The sequence below is a fragment of the Podarcis bocagei genome (assembly GCF_964188305.1).
Source record: "Podarcis bocagei genome assembly, chromosome: 6".
NCBI lineage: Eukaryota > Metazoa > Chordata > Lepidosauria > Squamata > Lacertidae > Podarcis > Podarcis bocagei.
This window is the reverse complement of record NC_138130.1, coordinates 69,548,042-69,566,032: the sequence shown is the minus strand read 5'-3', so window position 1 is coordinate 69,566,032 and position 17,991 is coordinate 69,548,042. Positions and strand designations below refer to the sequence as shown.

General features: G+C 42.0%; 2 protein-coding genes across 3 annotated transcripts in view; one reads left to right on the top strand and one right to left on the bottom strand.

Moving 5' to 3' along the window:
* The window catches only part of LOC308589698 (uncharacterized protein), a 474,186-nt gene that overhangs the window by 377,574 nt on the left and 78,621 nt on the right, over positions 1-17,991 (bottom strand). The window lies entirely within an intron of this gene.
* The window catches only part of TMPRSS7 (transmembrane serine protease 7), a 35,667-nt gene that overhangs the window by 7,721 nt on the left and 9,955 nt on the right, over positions 1-17,991 (top strand). Inside the window, exons 6-14 of the mRNA XM_081198177.1 lie at positions 1,532-1,570; positions 3,695-3,923; positions 4,446-4,576; positions 6,992-7,104; positions 8,927-9,033; positions 10,610-10,746; positions 12,118-12,225; positions 13,578-13,688; positions 14,613-14,729. Coding sequence (XP_081054303.1) covers positions 1,532-1,570; positions 3,695-3,923; positions 4,446-4,576; positions 6,992-7,104; positions 8,927-9,033; positions 10,610-10,746; positions 12,118-12,225; positions 13,578-13,688; positions 14,613-14,729 — 1,092 coding nt within the window. The remainder of the gene's footprint in view (positions 1-1,531; positions 1,571-3,694; positions 3,924-4,445; positions 4,577-6,991; positions 7,105-8,926; positions 9,034-10,609; positions 10,747-12,117; positions 12,226-13,577; positions 13,689-14,612; positions 14,730-17,991) is intronic.

Below are 17,991 nucleotides of genomic sequence, written 5' to 3'. Positions count from 1 at the left end.
ACTAATCCAATTTTTCTCAACAGGGTGATGGTGATAATTGGATTTATATCCCTTTGTGTTTATCATCAGTTGATGCCATTTGTCACTGGAACGTCCTCCCTCCTAATGACTTTCTTATAGAATTCAATCCATTCATATAGGAATGTGCTCACGTGTCTGCTTTGATACCTTAATGTAGAGCTAGCCCTACATTAAGTAGAGTGAGGTGTCTACTTCAGACAGCTAGTTTTTGATAGGGTTGTGCACAGCGCCCCTGCCTGGCCTAATTTGGGCCTCCAGGATCAATCCAAACCAGGGAAACCTGCCCTGCCCTGGATTCAGCCCCAAATAAATTAAAATACCCTCATTAAACATATGGCCAGGAGAAGCACTGGGGAAGGAGATGCTGTCTCTCCACCCACTTAAACCAAGAGCATGGGGGTTCCCACCTGCAGGATGCTGCTCTGCAAGTGGCTCTGCTAAGGGGAAGGAGCTTGTGAAGAAGCACCCTGAACCCCACAGGCTGGAATCCTCCACTCAAACAGACTGGAGAATTAATGTATTTTTTTTACCACCAGGGAGAAGTGAGAGACGCTCCTGGGATTTTCAAGCTCAGGTGGTTGGCCTTGGGACTATTACCTTACCTTGCAGTGTGGGGGTGGGTGGGTGCTTTAAGCAATAAGAAATGTTTTCGGCCAACCCTATGTAGAGTTCCAGAGTGAAACCAGCTGACAGGATCCCATATCCCTCTCCCTGCAAGTTCATTGCAATGCATTTTAATTCTTTTTGTCTGAATAAAATCCTGGAAAACATCCTTTCGTGGCGGCTTCACAAATTCACACGAATTATTGTCATATCAATAGGTCCCTATTCTCAAGTTCCCAATTAACACTGCAATGCAGCGCAGTGCAGTTTCATATTGTGTGGTGGTTATATTCTGGAGATGGCCCTTATATGCAAAAAAGTGTATACTTCAACCAGCCCTTTGGAACTACCCAATGTGAGCATCCTTATCTTTCCAGAGTTGTATACCATGTCTGCCTTTCCTGTCCCCCAAGCAAGGCAGAGAGCTTTTACCAGGCTCTGGGATGCTCTCACAATATCTCGTGGGACAGTTCAAGCTCTAGCAAGATATCACAAGTGCATCCCAGAGCACAGTAAGTCTGAGAGCTTAAATGCTCTGAGGAGTAGTTCAGTCAGTAGAGCATGGGACTCTAAACCTCAGGCTTGTGGATTGAAGCCTCACATTGGGTGAAAGATTCCTGCGTTGCAGGGATTTGGACTCAATGATCCTTCTGATCCCTTCCAACTATGCTTCTATGATTCTTTCTGCACTGAGAAAACCCTGCACAGAAAGAACATTTAAGCTCTCTGCCTTCTCTGCATGTCATTTGTGTGATTACTACTGGCCAGACTTCAGCCACTTCATGTTGAAATCACACATGTTAAATGCATATATGTTGTGATCATACTGTATTACATTCATATGTTGCCTGCTGGTCTGTTTGTTTAAATATGCGCAGAGTCATTTGTATTTTCTCCTCCCATGCAGTTGGGCTTCGATCAGATTACTCTTCAACAACAGGAACAGGTACATGACTGAGTTTTTTTAAAACACATTTTCCCATTTAACACATTTCAAAATGGGAAACGTATTTATGTGGTGAAAATTGAATCCTGCCTGTATCTGTATCACCTTCTACAATGTAAGCTTTATACAGGGCTAAACATGGGATCTGTTGGGTAATTTAGCATTTAGATTATGCTTTTGAGTGTTCAAAGATGTCATTCTTACAACAACCTGAAAGGGAAATCAGTATTGGGAAATGCTTCCTGTTTCCCTGGGAGATAATGAGTTTCAGAAGGAGACACTACCATGGTTTGGGCTTCTTTAGAGGAAGGGTTTGTGATATTTCAAAAATATTTTGTTTGCAACTATAGAAGCATAGAATCAGTAGGGACAATCAGTGTGTACACTGGTACCAGACAGCAGAAGTGCAGCCCTCACATCAGATCTCCCAAGACCCCAAGATGCTCCTGATTTCAAAGCTAGAGATGAGGGGGAAATTCACCTTCAAACCATTATGCAAACCTAAGCACAGTTATTATTCAAAATTCATATTACCCATCTTTCATGTGGTTCTTCCAGCAAATAATGTGTATAGAAATGTGTTTATTAACCGGAAGTATAGCTAAAAATGCATATATTAATGAATATACATAATATGCATTATATCAGGACAATTGTTTGCAAAAAGGGAGACATCTGCACTAAAATGCTGCCACATTTTAATGAGAGGTTGTTTTTTTAAAAAAATTAAATTGATGCAGAAATATGGAGAATTAAACTTAAAACTGGAAAAATGAGAAACTGAAATCGATAGATTTCAGAAGAAGCTAGCAACTGCTTCTTCTAGGTCTGCTTCTTTCAATCTGAAAATGGCTTTTATTCCTCTGCTCACCCACTCTCCCACACATACATTCACACCACACATCTCTCTTTCTGTCTTTCCCTCTCCTCCTGTCTCGTTGTTTCCAGATGACCTGTTTACTGAATATTCATTCTGATTGTTTGCACAACTTTGTGGGAACGCCAGCTCTTTACTGAGTGCTCGTTCTGGTTCGTGCACTGCAGGCCCACATGTGAGGCAAGGTGAAACAACTGCTTTGGGTGGCAGGATCCTCAGGTGACAAAATTTCTTGGCCTGGCCCTATCTAATTCTCTCTCTCTCTCTCTCTCTCTCTCTCTCTCTCTCTCTCTCACACACACACACACACACACACACACACACACACAGAAAGAAAGAACTCCTTTGGTGTCTTCCCCTCCAATGCATCTCCTGACTATTGAAGTAAGAGGCAGCTGTCAACCTGGTTAGCTTTTTGGAACGGAGAAATAAGGAGTATCTTATCCTTTGCCTCAGGCAGCAAAATGTCTTGGGCGGTTTTTGTGGGAAGGTTATATGATGTCACATCAAGCAATTATTATCTCACACTTTTCAGCACAGTTTTTCCTGTCACTTTTCAAAAGTCCATTTTTTAGAAAAGTGGCTGCAGCAGCATTAGGTGGGGTGAAGCCATTGCCTCAGGTGACTGAATTCCCATACTGAATTCCGTGTGGACACCTCACCTGCCCTGCAACCACTGCCACCAATGTCTGGTGATATCTCTCTGAAATCACATTAACTTGGTTTTAGCATCTGCTTTTATGGGCATTTTTAATTTATATGATGTATTGTTTTTTTTGCAAACTGCTTAGATTGAGCGGCATTTAAATTTAGTTAATTTTTTTAAAAAATACAGTGGTACCTTTGTTCCCGAACGGCCTAGTTAATGAACAAATCGGCTCCTGAATGCCGCAAACCTGGTTTTGCGAACATTTTTTGGAAGCGAATGTCTGTTTCGGCTGTCGGCATTGTTTCTGGGGCCAATCAGCCAATCAGAAGCTGTGTCTTGGTTTTTGAACATTTTGGAAGTCGAACAGACTTCCAGAATGGATTGAGTTCGAGAACCAAGGAACCACTGTACAGAAATACATTTTTTGGGGGGTTGAATCCAAAATTAAATGGGCAAATCTGGTTATAAATGTCAGTAGGATCAACTGATATTTTATTAGTGACATGTGAAAAATATTATCTTGCCTTTCCGTAAAGCTTAAGCATTGTCTTTTACCAAGCATTGTAATCTCCATGATACTAATCAACATTTACTGTAGGTTCAAGTTGCATATATGATCTGCATGCAGACCGGCTGCACCAGCACTTTCCATTGGACATTTCAACAGCATCTGGAAGGATGATCTGCTATTTCAAACTAATTGCATTGGTCGGCTACTTAATCCGCCTCTCCGTAGCATCCATTCAGATTGAAGCAGACAATTGCATCACTGATTCGTTGACCATTTATGACTCCCTGATGCCAATCAAAAGTAAGATACTGTATCGGTAGGTATGCCTTTTCAGTACAATTTATTTGGTTTCTGCAAGCAGAAAAGAAGTTCATTTTTTAAAAAACAAAATAAAAACGTGTATATTAAACTTGTCCATTGGCAGCCACTGTAGATTCCTTAGCAAGGTATTGCTTGCTAGCAGTATGTTGCTCCTAACAGCAGTTTGCAGACCAAACTTTATGGGAAGACCCACAAAAGGGTGTGTTGCTATAATCTGGGAGTCATTTGGAAGGAAGGGCAGGATAGATTGGGGCAGGGGTCCCAAAGGCATGCGATTGGCAAACATCTTGTCCATGTTATTGAATTGTATTAACTGATTGAAGCAGACGGGGCTTAGAACACCCCTATAGCATCTGCTGTGACAACAGTATCAAAGTCTAACATGAGTTTACCATCCCAGTTATTGTGGCTTCCTTAAACTATTGGCTAGCCAAAGGGCCAAATCTAGTAATGAGGCTAATGATGCATTGTAATTCCCATACTTTCTACACATGAAGAAAAATCAATTCATTTTCAGAATTTGTGAACCAACCAATTCATTCCTGTCTTTCGTTTCTACAAATAATTTGATGCTGGTTACTCTGAAGTCCACGCAAGTGAAGAAAGTGAAGGAATTTCATGGGTACTTTGAGGTCATCCCACAAGAAAGTAAGTGTTCTCATTTGTTAAATGTGGAAACTCCAGCTGTAGACTCATCATTAGTTAAGTTTTTCCTCCTACCATCAAAAACAGTACACATCCTACATCAGATATGTGAGACATACCTGTCTGAATTTATGTTTTCTGTCACCTTTATAACATTTCTCTCTTTCATCTTTCCCATGACCTGCCTAACTTCAGCTCTTTTTACAACCAGTTGTTTGTTTGCTTGCTTCTCAATGTCTTCAGTCTCCAGGGCTGACCCAGCTGTATAGGTAATCCAAGTAATTGCATGGAAGGGCAGTTTATTCAGGTGCCATTGAAACAGCATGTAATCTAAGAACTGCACCTCAGCATCTTCTGTGACCCTGCAAGGGATTCTGGGGTCTCAGATCATGCAGTGCAGCTCTGCAGCATGGAAAATGCCTTGCTGCCCCAACCCAACGTGAAACATCAGTTGCATTTTCATTATAGAAATAACCAGTATCCCTTTTACTCCATTATGCCAGCAGATGGAGTAGTTGTCAAATACACATATGACATGAGATTGTTGTTAGTTTCACCGTAACAAAGGAATATAGGAGGCTGCCTTGAATGAAGTCAAACCTCTGATTCATCTAGTTCAGTATTGTCTTCACTGACTGACAGTGGCTCTCCGGGGTTTCAGACAGGGGACCTTCCTAGCCCTACCACAAACTGAATCTGGGATCTTCTGCATGTGAAGCAGGGACTCTGAGTGATGGCCCTTCCCAAACAATTAGGGGCATTTCAAAATAACAAAGGTCATTATGTCACTGGAACATAATGATGTTTTTCTTGTTGACATGCTTCCCCATTATGGGTCCTTGTGGTCCATTTCACCCTTTTTTCTTTATCTGTCACATCTTTTCCAATAGGGACAATAGGGATAGTTGTTGGGTCAGTGGGACAGACTGGGGGTGCTGTTGGTTAACTACCCACCCAGTTGCCCAATGACCACCTTAACCAACCTGTTGGAGGTGGTCTCCATGATTATAGTTCTGCATGACTTCAATATTCATGCCAAGGCTGCTATCTTTAGTTCAGCTTGGGACTTCATAGCCTCCATGACAATCAGGGGGCAGAACAACACAAAAGTGCACTAAACTTAGTCTTCACTTTAGGGCAAGTGCTGGAGTAGAGGTTGGAGGGATGGAATTTATCTTTTTGTCATGGTTAGATCCCTAGTAAAGTTTGGGCTTGCAGCATCAGTATACCCCCATAGGGGTGGAGGACTGATTCAGATGGTCTCAGATGAGGAGATTTCACCCCTCCCATACCCAAGAATCTCCTGACCATCTCCTGATGATCTCTGCTGACTCTCCACAGAGAAGAGGAGGCGTGTCCTGCCGATTTAACTTATTCTGCCCAGCAACATATCTGTGTGTGAGAGAGAGTCAGTCAGTGTATCGGAGAGAGTGAGAGTGTTAGAGATCCTAGAGATTAGATTGCTGCTAAGAGCAGCTGCAGACTCTCAGTATAGCATTGCTTTATGCTCAGAAGACTTAGCTCTGTATATAGTTTTGTACCATAGTTGTAGTTATAGAATAAATGGAAGATATTTTACAGAGCTGCTCTCCGAGTGGTTTATACTCTGCAAGACTCTGCAAAACTCTGCTGCGCAACGACTGAAGTATTGAGACAGTGAATCCGGTGCTCTCAGCTCTAAGCTGTGAGTCCACAGCACTGTGACCGTTTCCTGTGGGAAGGAGGTCTCTGGCGGTGCTACCCAGCTCGCCCAGCCCAGTCGGGGTTGAGGTACATGAGTCCAGTTGGCGCACTGGCTCTAGGGCGATGCTGACATCAGAGACTTGCAGAATCTGATCTGGGGGATTTTCCAGTAGCCATATCTGGTTATTCTTTTGAGGACCTAACTTTACTGTGGAATACTGAAATGGGGAAGGCAATTAACACTAAATCCACAGAGTGCCCCATCTTACACTGCAAAGCTTGCTGTGTTCCTTGGTTTCCCCTAGAACTACAAGCAATGAAGCAGGCGGATGATGGCCAGAGCAGAAGTGGTGCAACTTCTGGTGTGAAACCAACCACACAGTGGTTAGGAACCACAACCACATGCACCATGAAGTGAAGCGACGATGGTAGCAAAAAAGACCTACGTCTCCATCATGTCCTCAAGTAGTCCTCCATGTGATGAAAAAGCTGATATTGCTTGCCCTGGTTAATTTTTATGCACCTTGTTTTGTGTCTGCTGTTTACTATGTTTTGCCTTGTTTTCATTGTTCACCACCCTGAAACATACATAAAAAGGCAGGACAGAAATCCTAAAACAAACAAAGTATTACTTAAAAAGAAGAAAGCCATACTGGAAGTAATGACTTCTTCTTTTGGCTGATTCTTGGTTTCCAGATTGTGCAATAATATGGAAATGCATCTTTCTTTTCTCAGAATGCGGCAAAGCTATACTGGCATTGGGAAGTCCTCGGTTTGAAGGGAGAATCATGAGTCCTTATTACCCAAGTTACTACCCTCCAAAATGCATTTGCACATGGAGTTTCCAGGTAATTTTGAAACCCCATTGTGCAGGTGTTTCGCAACTGCCCTTTGGTGTGTTTCGTGTCAGTTGGAAACAGGGCTCTCTGTCTGTCAGTCTCTCTTTGCAAGATTCCGAGCCCTTTGATCTCAGCACAAAGCTTGGATCTCGATCTCTCTCTTTGTGGGTCAAGTAGCTGTAGTGGGAGATGAAAGGTTCCCTTGTGAGGCGATGGAAAGCTGCACTTCCTCTTGGCCACTGCTAGTCTGACCTCTTTCCCAAGGCTCTGAGGAGCTGGCATCTGAGCTGCGGCAAGTGCTGTTGCTCCCTGTAGCCTGGCACAGGGAAAACAAAAAGTGCTACTGCTGTGATGAGGACCCTGTGGTCAGTTTTGAACCAGCAGCATGTTAGTGCTTAAACCTGGGTGTCAATGCTCAGATCTGAAAGCCCTCATTCACAGCTGTATCAGACCTTGATGTGGCTACTCAGTGGGGAGTATGAAGTTACAGGGAACCAGGCAGAGGGCCTTCTCGGTAGTGGCGCCCACCCTGTGGAACGCCCTCCCTTCAGATGTCAAAGAAATAAACAATTATTCTGACGTTTAGAAGGCTTCTGAAGGCAGCCCTGTTTAGGGAAGTTTTTAATGACTGATGTTTATTCAATGTATTTTTAATCTTTTGTTGGAAGCTGCCCAGAGTGTCTAGGGAAACCCAGGCAAATGGGCAGGGTATAAATAATATATTATTATTATTATTATTATTATTATTATTATTATTATTATTCATAAGCAGGCTCCTGCTGGATCAGGATAATGACCCATTCAGTCCAGCATCCTGTTCTCACAGTCACCAAACAAGTGTATACAGTTCCACAGAATCCTTTCACAGAGTCTAAGACAAGGATTTCCAGAATATTAGCCAGGACAGTGGATCTTATAGCATAGTAGTAGTGATATATGATATATGAGTTTGTACTACTGATGAAGCCCAGGACGGCTAAACAAGGCATAAATTGATTAGAGAATGAACTGATCCACTGGGTCTTCTACATTTTCGTTGAACTTTATGAGCTACTTCTGTTGAAATTTACAATTCAATACATCAAATAGTATATCTTATTTTTTCAAACGTACAGCCGGTTACATCTTGTGTGTTTATTGTACGTGTGATGTCATGACACCAGAGGAAGTGAAGCCTAGCACAGCAGCAGCGCATTAGCAGCACAACTTCAATGGCCATGGCTTCTCCTGCTCCTGCCTGGAGCTGCTTCCAAACTCCTTCCCGTCCGCAGGAGGAGGAGGAGGAGAAGGAGGAGCCAGAGCATTGAGGCTGCATCCTGCTCAGCTCTGTGCTCGGCCTCATTGGGAGGCCTTTTGGAGGGCTCGGTCCCCTCCCCCCAAATATTTCGGGGCCCAAAAGGGCTCAGCCCTCAGGAGACAGTGCCCCTGGTGGAGGTAGAACATTATTCCCCATGAACTTGTTTAACTTTATTTTAAAGCCATCCAAGTTGGGAGCCAATCATACATATTTAGGGAGAAAATTCCTTAGTAGACATTCGGTGCCTAGTTTGTCAGAGCCTCCACCCAAAGCATACTGCAGTAATAGCCGGGTGATTTTTCTCAAGGTAGCAAACGTTAGCACACATTTAACCTACCAAAGAATGTGGCTCTCATCAGATGTGTTTCCATCTTTATGTTGTTACTGGTATCTGAATGAAGCCTGATGAGCTCTGGGACAAGTGAAACCCTTGCATGTATCTTATAGTAGGAGGAGGAGTAGTAATATCAAGCTGAATTGTCCACAGTTGTTAAAAATATTTTTAAAAATGTATCCCTTATTTCCTTAAAACAGACTCCCCTAAAAAATCTTGGCATAGCGCTGAAATTTCATAATTATACTATCAGTGAAAAAAGCATTAAAGGCTGTGAGCATGGATGGTGGAAAATTAACGAACACATGTAAGTATATGAATATAGACTATATATTCTTGAGGAGGTAAGCAGCAGATTGAGGAAGTTGTCATAGCAAGTAGTCATGTGATCATCACATCATCCTGATGGTCTTTATTTTAATGTGCACGGCAAGATACAAACTGTTCTCATTTGCTTCCTGTTCATTCTTCAGCATTATTTGGATACGAGGTATCCTGTCTGGCTTCTGTCAATTGTAGAATGGGGAAGGCTTTCGAGCCCAAGGCAGTAGCTGATGGTGCAGTGAGACAACAGTGCTTACCTGACCTCCCAGTAGTGGAGTCGCTGCTGCTTACTGGGAGGGAGAGTGGGAGAATTAAATGGTGGAGAGGTTGGTGCTGAGCGAATACACCAGCAGGAGCTCCGTATTGACTTAGCTGATGTGTTTGCTCAGCTTGGGCCTCCCCAACACCTTGCCCCTCCTGTTCTCTCTTGGCTTCCAGTAAGTTGTAGCTACTCTACTGCCATAAGGTAACATAAATGATGACGCCCTGCCACACTGCCTGCTACAGGCCCAACGGCCACATTCCTTTGTGGGTAACGTTCTGAGGGCCTCATGTCGCTGATGAGTTGGGCAGAGGCAAAAGCTGGAAGGATATCATTCTCCATTCCAGTTGGCATTAAGCCCAGATATTTATAGGGGCAAATAGAAAACATGCTGGTGTGTGTCTGCATAGAAATGTATAGCAGCACCCTAAATTATTTGACCTCAGAAACTTGTGAACATAGGAAACATACCTAATGATGTTATTTGTCCATTGGCCCAGTACTGTCTACTCTGAACGATTGCAACTTTCCAGGCCGGGTGTATGGAGAGAGATGTTTTTCATTATCTACTGCCCGGCTTAACTGTGGAGACAATTTAACCTGCAACCTTTTGAATGCAAAGCACATCCGTCACTGTCACTGAGCAAATTCCCTACCCTAAGCATACAACAAACATACAACCTCATATTAAAATACTGAGATCACATAAGAAAGCTTTACAGAGAAGGCAGCAACCTATGAACCACTTTGTAAAAAATGGAGTCGTCTGAACAAATAGATTGATTAGGATGGAAGGGTTATGTTTCACAGACAATGGCCCAAACAGTACTCTCCAGATGCCAATTTTAGTTGTGTCATTGCCACAATGTTTACTGAAAGGGGCTATCAGATACACCAGTGGAAAGGCAATGGGCATAACAATTATTTCCACATGTACAAATTTCCTTTGGGTGAAATTCAATGTAGTACTCAATCAGCACAAGCATTTTTGCTACATTGACAGAACAGCCTCTCCTCTCCTTCCTCTATGTGCTGTTCTGGCAGTTCTCTTGATCCTCCAGAATGGATTTGGGGGAAGTCATTGGGGTGCACATAGAGGGAGGAGAGGATGGGAAAAGCCCAGTTGTGCTAGCAGGAGTTGAACCCTACTCTTACTCTTTTGTACCAGGTGATGATTTTAGAATGCAGTTATTAAAAACGTTGAGGAATTCAAATATACTACAACTACGACTGTTCTTGTCTTTTAGTGATGAAAGATGTTCCATGCCCCACAAGTTAACATACATTCATCCCACAGGTATTGCGGTTATTACATTGATCATCAAACAATATTCCGAGTTGCAAGCTTTGCAGTTAACGTTGAGTTTCAATGTAGTTCCAAAATTTCAGAGCAGCCACTGCTTGTAGAATATGGAAGCTACAATATCAGCCAACGTAAGACTGATTTTAACTTTCCTTTATAGCTTTTGGAACACCACCTGAATGCATCTTTACTAAAAAATACTGGAAGCCATCTTTGGCATGCAGGATAATGCTGAGTTTTTGTGTGTGAAGGTTTTTTCTTTCTTTCTGTTTTCTGTCCAGCAGTTATAATCCACATTTCAGCTATATAAACTTGATGTGACATGGTTTTATGAACATGTGTATAAGATGGCAGCTGCTCCTATTATTTTTTTTAAAAAGCATGACTTGCTAATGCAGGCTAAGCAACATGACTTGCTAAATATGCTGAAATATGAAATTGTAACAGATAGATCAGACTTCCCAAACCTGGTGTCTTCCAGATGTTTTGGAAGACTCCATTTACCTCCAATCTACAGAGTTGACCTGACTGGGGTTGATGGAAGTTGTAGTCCAAAATATATGCAGATCGCCAGATTAGGGAAAGCTGAAATAGATTACACCTATAAATGATTTGGCAACTCAGCTATTGAGTTAACTCTTCCTAGTAGAGCATGGCATGAGATTGAGATTGAGATGAGTCCTTGTATGCTATCTTTCTTAGACTATACACCTCAGCTTTGACCAGTATCTTCTTTTCCTGATAAATTGGTAGTTTTAAATTTTATCTCAGGTTTATGAGTAACTCACAAAATAATATTTCATTGAGTTTTATTAAAAGGCAGTATCTTCCAAGTAGCATTCCCGCCCCCTTTGTAATAAATAAGAGTGATGCAAAAGCACCTATGAAGCACACTTCATTTTGGGAGACCCAACTGTGTCATTAACTGGTGTTATGCCATTAATTTTTCCGACTTTTCTTCTTCTTTTTTACAATTTCCCATCATTATAAGAAAAGGCATTGCATTTGAAAAATAGCAGATAGTGAAATATTTAATGAAATATTAATGACTGCAGTGCAGAATTTGTGTTGCTCTTACCTTACTTTGGAGGTGCCCAATCACTCAACAGATCATCTCATCAGAGGTCTGCACTCCGTGGCCTTCCCAGGTCCCCGTGCTTTGGTTAAAGCCGAGGGGAAGACATCATGAAGTATTTCCTTCCAAGAAATTTTAAAGATCGTGAAGTTCAGGCAGCCAGGAATGCTGCAGCAGAGTTACTGGGCAAATGTTTACTGGAAAGAGACATGCACACATACCACACTTGGACACCTCACAATGCTAAGGTCGGCTCAAAGCCACCACACCTACAAGCATTCCACAGAAATTCTCCAGTGCCCTGAGAATATGGCAGGAAAAGAAAACTTTTGAGATAGTTGAGAGCAGGCTTCAGCACAGTATAAGTGTAAGAGCCAAAATTACTTTGAAAGCTAGAGGTCCTAACTGTTTTCCCTCTTGCCTTCAGCTTGTCCACTTGGAACTTTTGAATGCCACACAGGTTTATGTGTTCAACAAACTCGGCGCTGTGATGGGATCAATGACTGCTTTGATGAAAGCGATGAGCTCTTTTGTGGTTAAGTATCCGTAGCAGATGAGCCCTGAAATATTATGACCACTCTTTAAAGTTACCTTTCTTAGTGACTTAGAATCATAGAATCATAGAATCATAGAGTTGGAAGAGACCACAAGGGCCATCGAGTCCAACCCCCTGCCAAGCAGGAAACACCATCAGAGCACTCCTGACATATGGTTGTCAAGCCTCTGCTTAAAGACCTCCAAAGTAGGAGACTCCACCACACTCCTTGGCAGCAAATTCCACTGTCAAACAGCTCTTACTGTCAGGAAGTTCTTCCTAATGTTTAGGTGAAATCTTCTTTCTTGTAGTTTGGATCCATTGCTCCGTGTCCGCTTCTCTGGAGCAGCAGAAAACAACCTTTCTCCCTCCTCTATGTGACATCCTTTTATATATTTGAACATGGCTATCATATCACCCCTTAACCTCCTCTTCTCCAGGCTAAACATGCCCAGCTCCCTTAGCCGTTCCTCATAAGGCATCGTTTCCAGGCCTTTGACCATTTTGGTTGCCCTCCTCTGGACACGTTCCAGTTTGTCAGTGTCCTTCTTGAATTGTGGTGCCCAGAACTGGACACAGTACTCTAGGTGAGGTCTGACCAGAGCAGAATACAGTGGCACTATTACTTCCCTTGATCTAGATGCTATACTCCTATTGATGCAGCCCAGAATTGCATTGGCTTTTTTAGCTGCCGCGTCACACTGTTGGCTCATGTCAAGTTTATGGTCAACCAAGACTCCTAGATCCTTTTCACATGTACTGCTCTCAAGCCAGGTGTCACCCATCTTGTATTTGTGCCTCTCATTTTTTTTTGCCCAAGTGCAATACTTTACATTTCTCCCTGTTAAAATTCATCTTGTTTGTTTTTGCCCAGTTCTCTAATCTGTCAAGGTCGTTTTGAAGTGTGATCCTGTCCTCTGGGGTGTTAGCCACCCCTCCCAGTTTGGTGTCATCTGCAAATTTGATCAGGATGCCCTTGAGTCCATCATCCAAGTCGTTGATAAAGATGTTGAATAAGACCGGGCCCAAGACAGAACCCTGTGGCACCCCACTAGTCACTCTTCTCCAGGATGAAGAGGAACCATTGATGAGAACCCTTTGGGTTCGGTCAGTCAGCCAGTTACAAATCCACTGAGTGGTAGCATAGTCAAGACCGCATTTTACCAGCTTCTTTACAAGAATATCATGGGGCACCTTGTCAAATGCCTTGCTGAAATCAAGGTAGGCTACATCCACTGCGTTCCCTTCATCTACCAGGCTTGTAATTCTGTCAAAAAACGAGATCAGGTTAGTCTGACATGACTTATTTTTCAGAAATCCATGCTGACTTGCTGCATTTCTTCTCATTTTAGGTGTTCCCAAGCAAAACTGTAACACCAGCTTCCTAACACAGCACCATTCCCTTTTCTGTGATGGAATAAATGACTGTGAAGATGGTCAAGATGAACGACATTGCACTGAAAGTGAGTCACACCCCATAAAAGTTGTTAAGTGCAACAGTTTCACTGCACAAATTGCTCATTCTAGTTATTAGAGTGATCCACAATACTTTGGGCTTGATACCAATTCAAGACCATTATTTTTAGCTCTGATTTTTTCTAATCAGGAGAGGAGAAAGATCTATTGAACGGACTGCTTTCCGTTCATGAAACCATTGGATACAACCCTTTGCCTCTGGCTTAGAAAGACACACCAAGTACTGGTGTCAAAAGTGAGCTGGTAGCACCTCGTCTGGATGTGAGCCTTTTGTGAAACTGAATGTCGGAAGTTTCAGAGCAGATAAAAAGAAGTACTTCTTCACAGAGCACAATTAAAATCGAGAATTCACTACCACAAAATGGAGTAATGGCCACTGGCATGGATGGCTTTAAAAAAAGGGTTGGACAAATTTATGAACGATAAGACTATCAAAGTCTACTAGCCTTGAGGGTTATGTTCTACCTCCACAGCTGAAGGCAATAGGCCTCAGCATACCAGTTTCTGGGGAACACAAGTGGGGAGAAGGCTATTGAGCATCAATAATGCCCTACTAGTGAGATTCTGATAGGCATCTGTTTGGCATCTGTGACAATTCCTCTCACAGAGCTACAATTCTCAGAGTTCCCACTTTGTGCTCCAGGCCCAACCATCCCTGGCACATGTCTCTTGGAAGTTTGCTCAGGAAGGTGTGCTCAGGCAGAATAGGGATTTGACCATTAAACATTTTCGAGAATTGTAGCTCGGTAAGGGGCATTGGGGTCTCATAACAACTCTCAACACACTTAACAAACTACAGTTCCAAAGTTTCAATGTCTGAGCCAGTGCTGAAACATTTTCATTTCTTGGATGAAAAAATGAATAAAACTGAAACTGCTGAAGCATGTATTTTGTCACTGGTTCTTTTTCAGGCATTCCGTGTACCAACAATACATTTAAGTGCAGCAATAATATTTGCTTCAGGAAGCAGAATGCAAGATGTGACGGGATTGTAGACTGCCTCGATCGAAGTGACGAAAACAATTGCAGTAAGTCTGATCAAGGCTGCAATCCTTAAAAAATGCTTACTAGGACAGCCCTTCTTAATCTGGCATCCTCCAGATGCTGTAGGACTACAGATCCCATCATTCTATATCATGGCTAATGGTCAGTGATGATGGGAGTTACAGTCCAAAATAACTGTAGACGACCAGTTTGTAGAAAGCTGTGCTACAGTATTATGGTGCATCAAATACTTCATTGCATTCAATGGTCTTCAATGGCTGCACTCCACCTCCAATCTGTTTCAGATTTTGAGGGTGGGGGTGGATGGGACAGGAGAGGGGGAGGAAGTTCCATTGCATGCATGGAAGTCCCTTGCACAGGGGTGTAGTGTGGGTTGCCGGTGCCGGGGGGGGGGCAAGTGTTGTGCCATCCTGTTGGACTGGGCAGCATTCAGTCCCTTCACCAGCCAGAGTCTAATCAACTGAGTCTCTCCTTGCAAACTAGCCCCAGCCTGGGAGCAGAGATAAGGCAGAGAATCTCAAAGCTATTGTTTCATTGATTCAGATTAACTAGTTATCAGTTGTTGTTTTTTTTATAAAATTTTTATTGGTTTTACAAAATTTTTAAAGACAAACAAACACCTAAAAAGACATACAAACACGTATAATTTCATAACATTTTTTCATAAACCTCTTTTCCGGGACTCCCCCATACCCCCCCTTTCTGCATTCCAATGTCCATAATTTTTTAGCAACTTCTAAACATTCCTTTCCAACCTCTGTCATCTTGATCTTTTCTATAATCTGTTCTTATGTCACTGTATCCCTTTTTTCTCCTGCAAACCTCAACATTCTAACATTCATCAAGTTTATAATAGTCCTTAAGGTATCTCTTAAATTTTCTCCATTCTTCTTCCGCCATCTCTTTTCCTTGATCACGGATTCTGCCTGTCATCTCGGCCTGTGTCATATAGTCCATCATTTTCATCTGCCATTCTTCCAGAGTAGGTAGATCTTGTGTCTTCCAATACTTTGCGATGAGTATTCTTGCTGCTGTTGTAGCATACATAAAGAAAGTTCTATCCCTCTTTGACACCAATTGGCCGACAATGCCCAAGAGAAAGGCCTCTGGTTTTTTAGGGAAAGTACATTTAAGTACCTTTTTCATTTCATTATAAATCATTTCCCAGAAGGCCTTAATCTTCGGGCATGTCCACCAAAGGTGATAGAAGGTACCTTCAGTCTCTTTACATTTCCAACACTTATTATCAGGCAAATGATAAATTTTTGCCAGCTTGACTGGGGTCATGTACCACCTGTAAACCATTTTCATAATGTTTTCCTTTAAGGCATTACATGCCGTGAATTTAATACCGGTGTTCCACAACCATTCCCAGTCAGCAGACATAATGTTATGACCAATGTCCTGTGCCCACTTAATCATAGCCGATTTAACTGTTTCGTCCTGTGTGTTCCACTTCAGCAGCAAGTTATACATTCTTGATAGATTCTTAGTATTGGGCTCTAACAGTTCAGTCTCCAATTTTGATTTTTCCACCTGAAAGCCAATTTTCCTATCCTGTTTGAAAAACTCCATTATTTGATGATATTGAAACCAATTTTGTACTTTATGTTTCATTTTCTCATGACTTTGTAGTTTCAATTTATCTCCCTCCTGTTCCAAAATTTCCCAATACTTCGGCCATCCGGCCTCCATATTGAGTTTCTTCACTGCCTTAGCCTCCACTGGTGACACCCATCTGGGGGTTTTGTTTTCCAACAGATCTTTATATCTTATCCAAACATTAAACAATGCTTTTCTAACAATATGATTTTTAAAGGCGCTATGCAGCTTGATTTTATCATACCATAGATATGCATGCCAACCAAATGCATTATTGAAACCTTCCAGATCCAGAATGTCAGTGTTCTCGAGGAGCATCCACTCTTTCAGCCAGCAAAAAGCTGCTGCCTCATAGTACAATTTTAAGTCCGGCAGGGCAAAACCCCCTCTTTCTTTGGCATCTGTCAATATTTTAAATTTAATTCTGGGCTTTTTGCCCTGCCAGACAAATTTCGAGATATCTTTCTGCCACCTCTTAAAACATTCCATCTTGTCAAGAATCTGCAAGGTCTGAAACAAGAATAACATTCTAGGCAATACATTCATTTTAATCACTGCAATTCGGCCTAACATTGACAATTTCAGATTTGACCATATTTCTAGATCTTTTTTGATTTCTGACCAACATTTTTCATAATTATCCTTATACAAATTCACATTTTTAGATGTCAAATAAACCCCTAAGTATTTCACCTTCTTGACCACCGTCAGCCCTGTCTCCTCTTGGAATTTCTCCTTTTCCATATCTGTTAATTTTTTTCCTAAAACTTTAGTTTTTTGTTTATTCAACCTAAATCCAGCTACCTGGCCAAACTGTTGGATTATTTCCAGGACCTTTTTCGTACTAGTGTTTGGCTCTTGCAAAGTCAATACTAGGTCATCTGCGAATGCTCTTAACTTATAATGTTTAGCTCCGACCTGCACTCCTTTAACCTGCTGGTCATTCCTAATCATATTCAGCAACACCTCCAGAACTGAAATAAAGAGCAATGGGGAAATTGGGCACCCCTGTCGTGTTCCTTTTTCTATCTTAAGTTCCTCAGTTATTACGTTATTTACAATCAATTTAGCTTTTAACTAGTTATCAGTTGTTGGGTAATATTCTGAGAATATTTTAAAAGGATCACAGGTAGCTTCAATAACAACGTGGGCAGAAATTCTAGTCAAAGCTGATGTGTGTGAGCATGGGAACATGACTCATAAGAAACACTCAGCTGGGATGTTCACATCTGAATGGGGAAGTCACATCTCCATTTAAAAACAGAAACAAAACCAGCTTTCCGGTTCACGTGAATTATTGGCTTCATTTTTCAAAGCTGCACATGCTTCTCCCAGCCCATGCACACTGCTCTGTGCAACACGATAGGTATTCATTAGCATATTTTAGTCCATAGATACTGAAAGATACCTTATGCCAGGTCAAACTGCTCATTTATCTCATGATAGTCAGAGTTGCCAGTGGTTTTCAAGGGTCTGAGGCAGAAGTCTTTCACATCCTTTGCTTCCAGATGCTTTTATTTAGAGATGCCAGGGACTGAACCTAGGAAGCAAACTGAAGCTATGGGCACTCTTCTTCCAGCTGAATGTAAATAGTTTATGGTGCTTGATCCACCACAGAAAATTCCTAGGCCTAACTAACAGCTGCATGAATTAATCTGCAAATCCTCAATCCCTAATAATAGA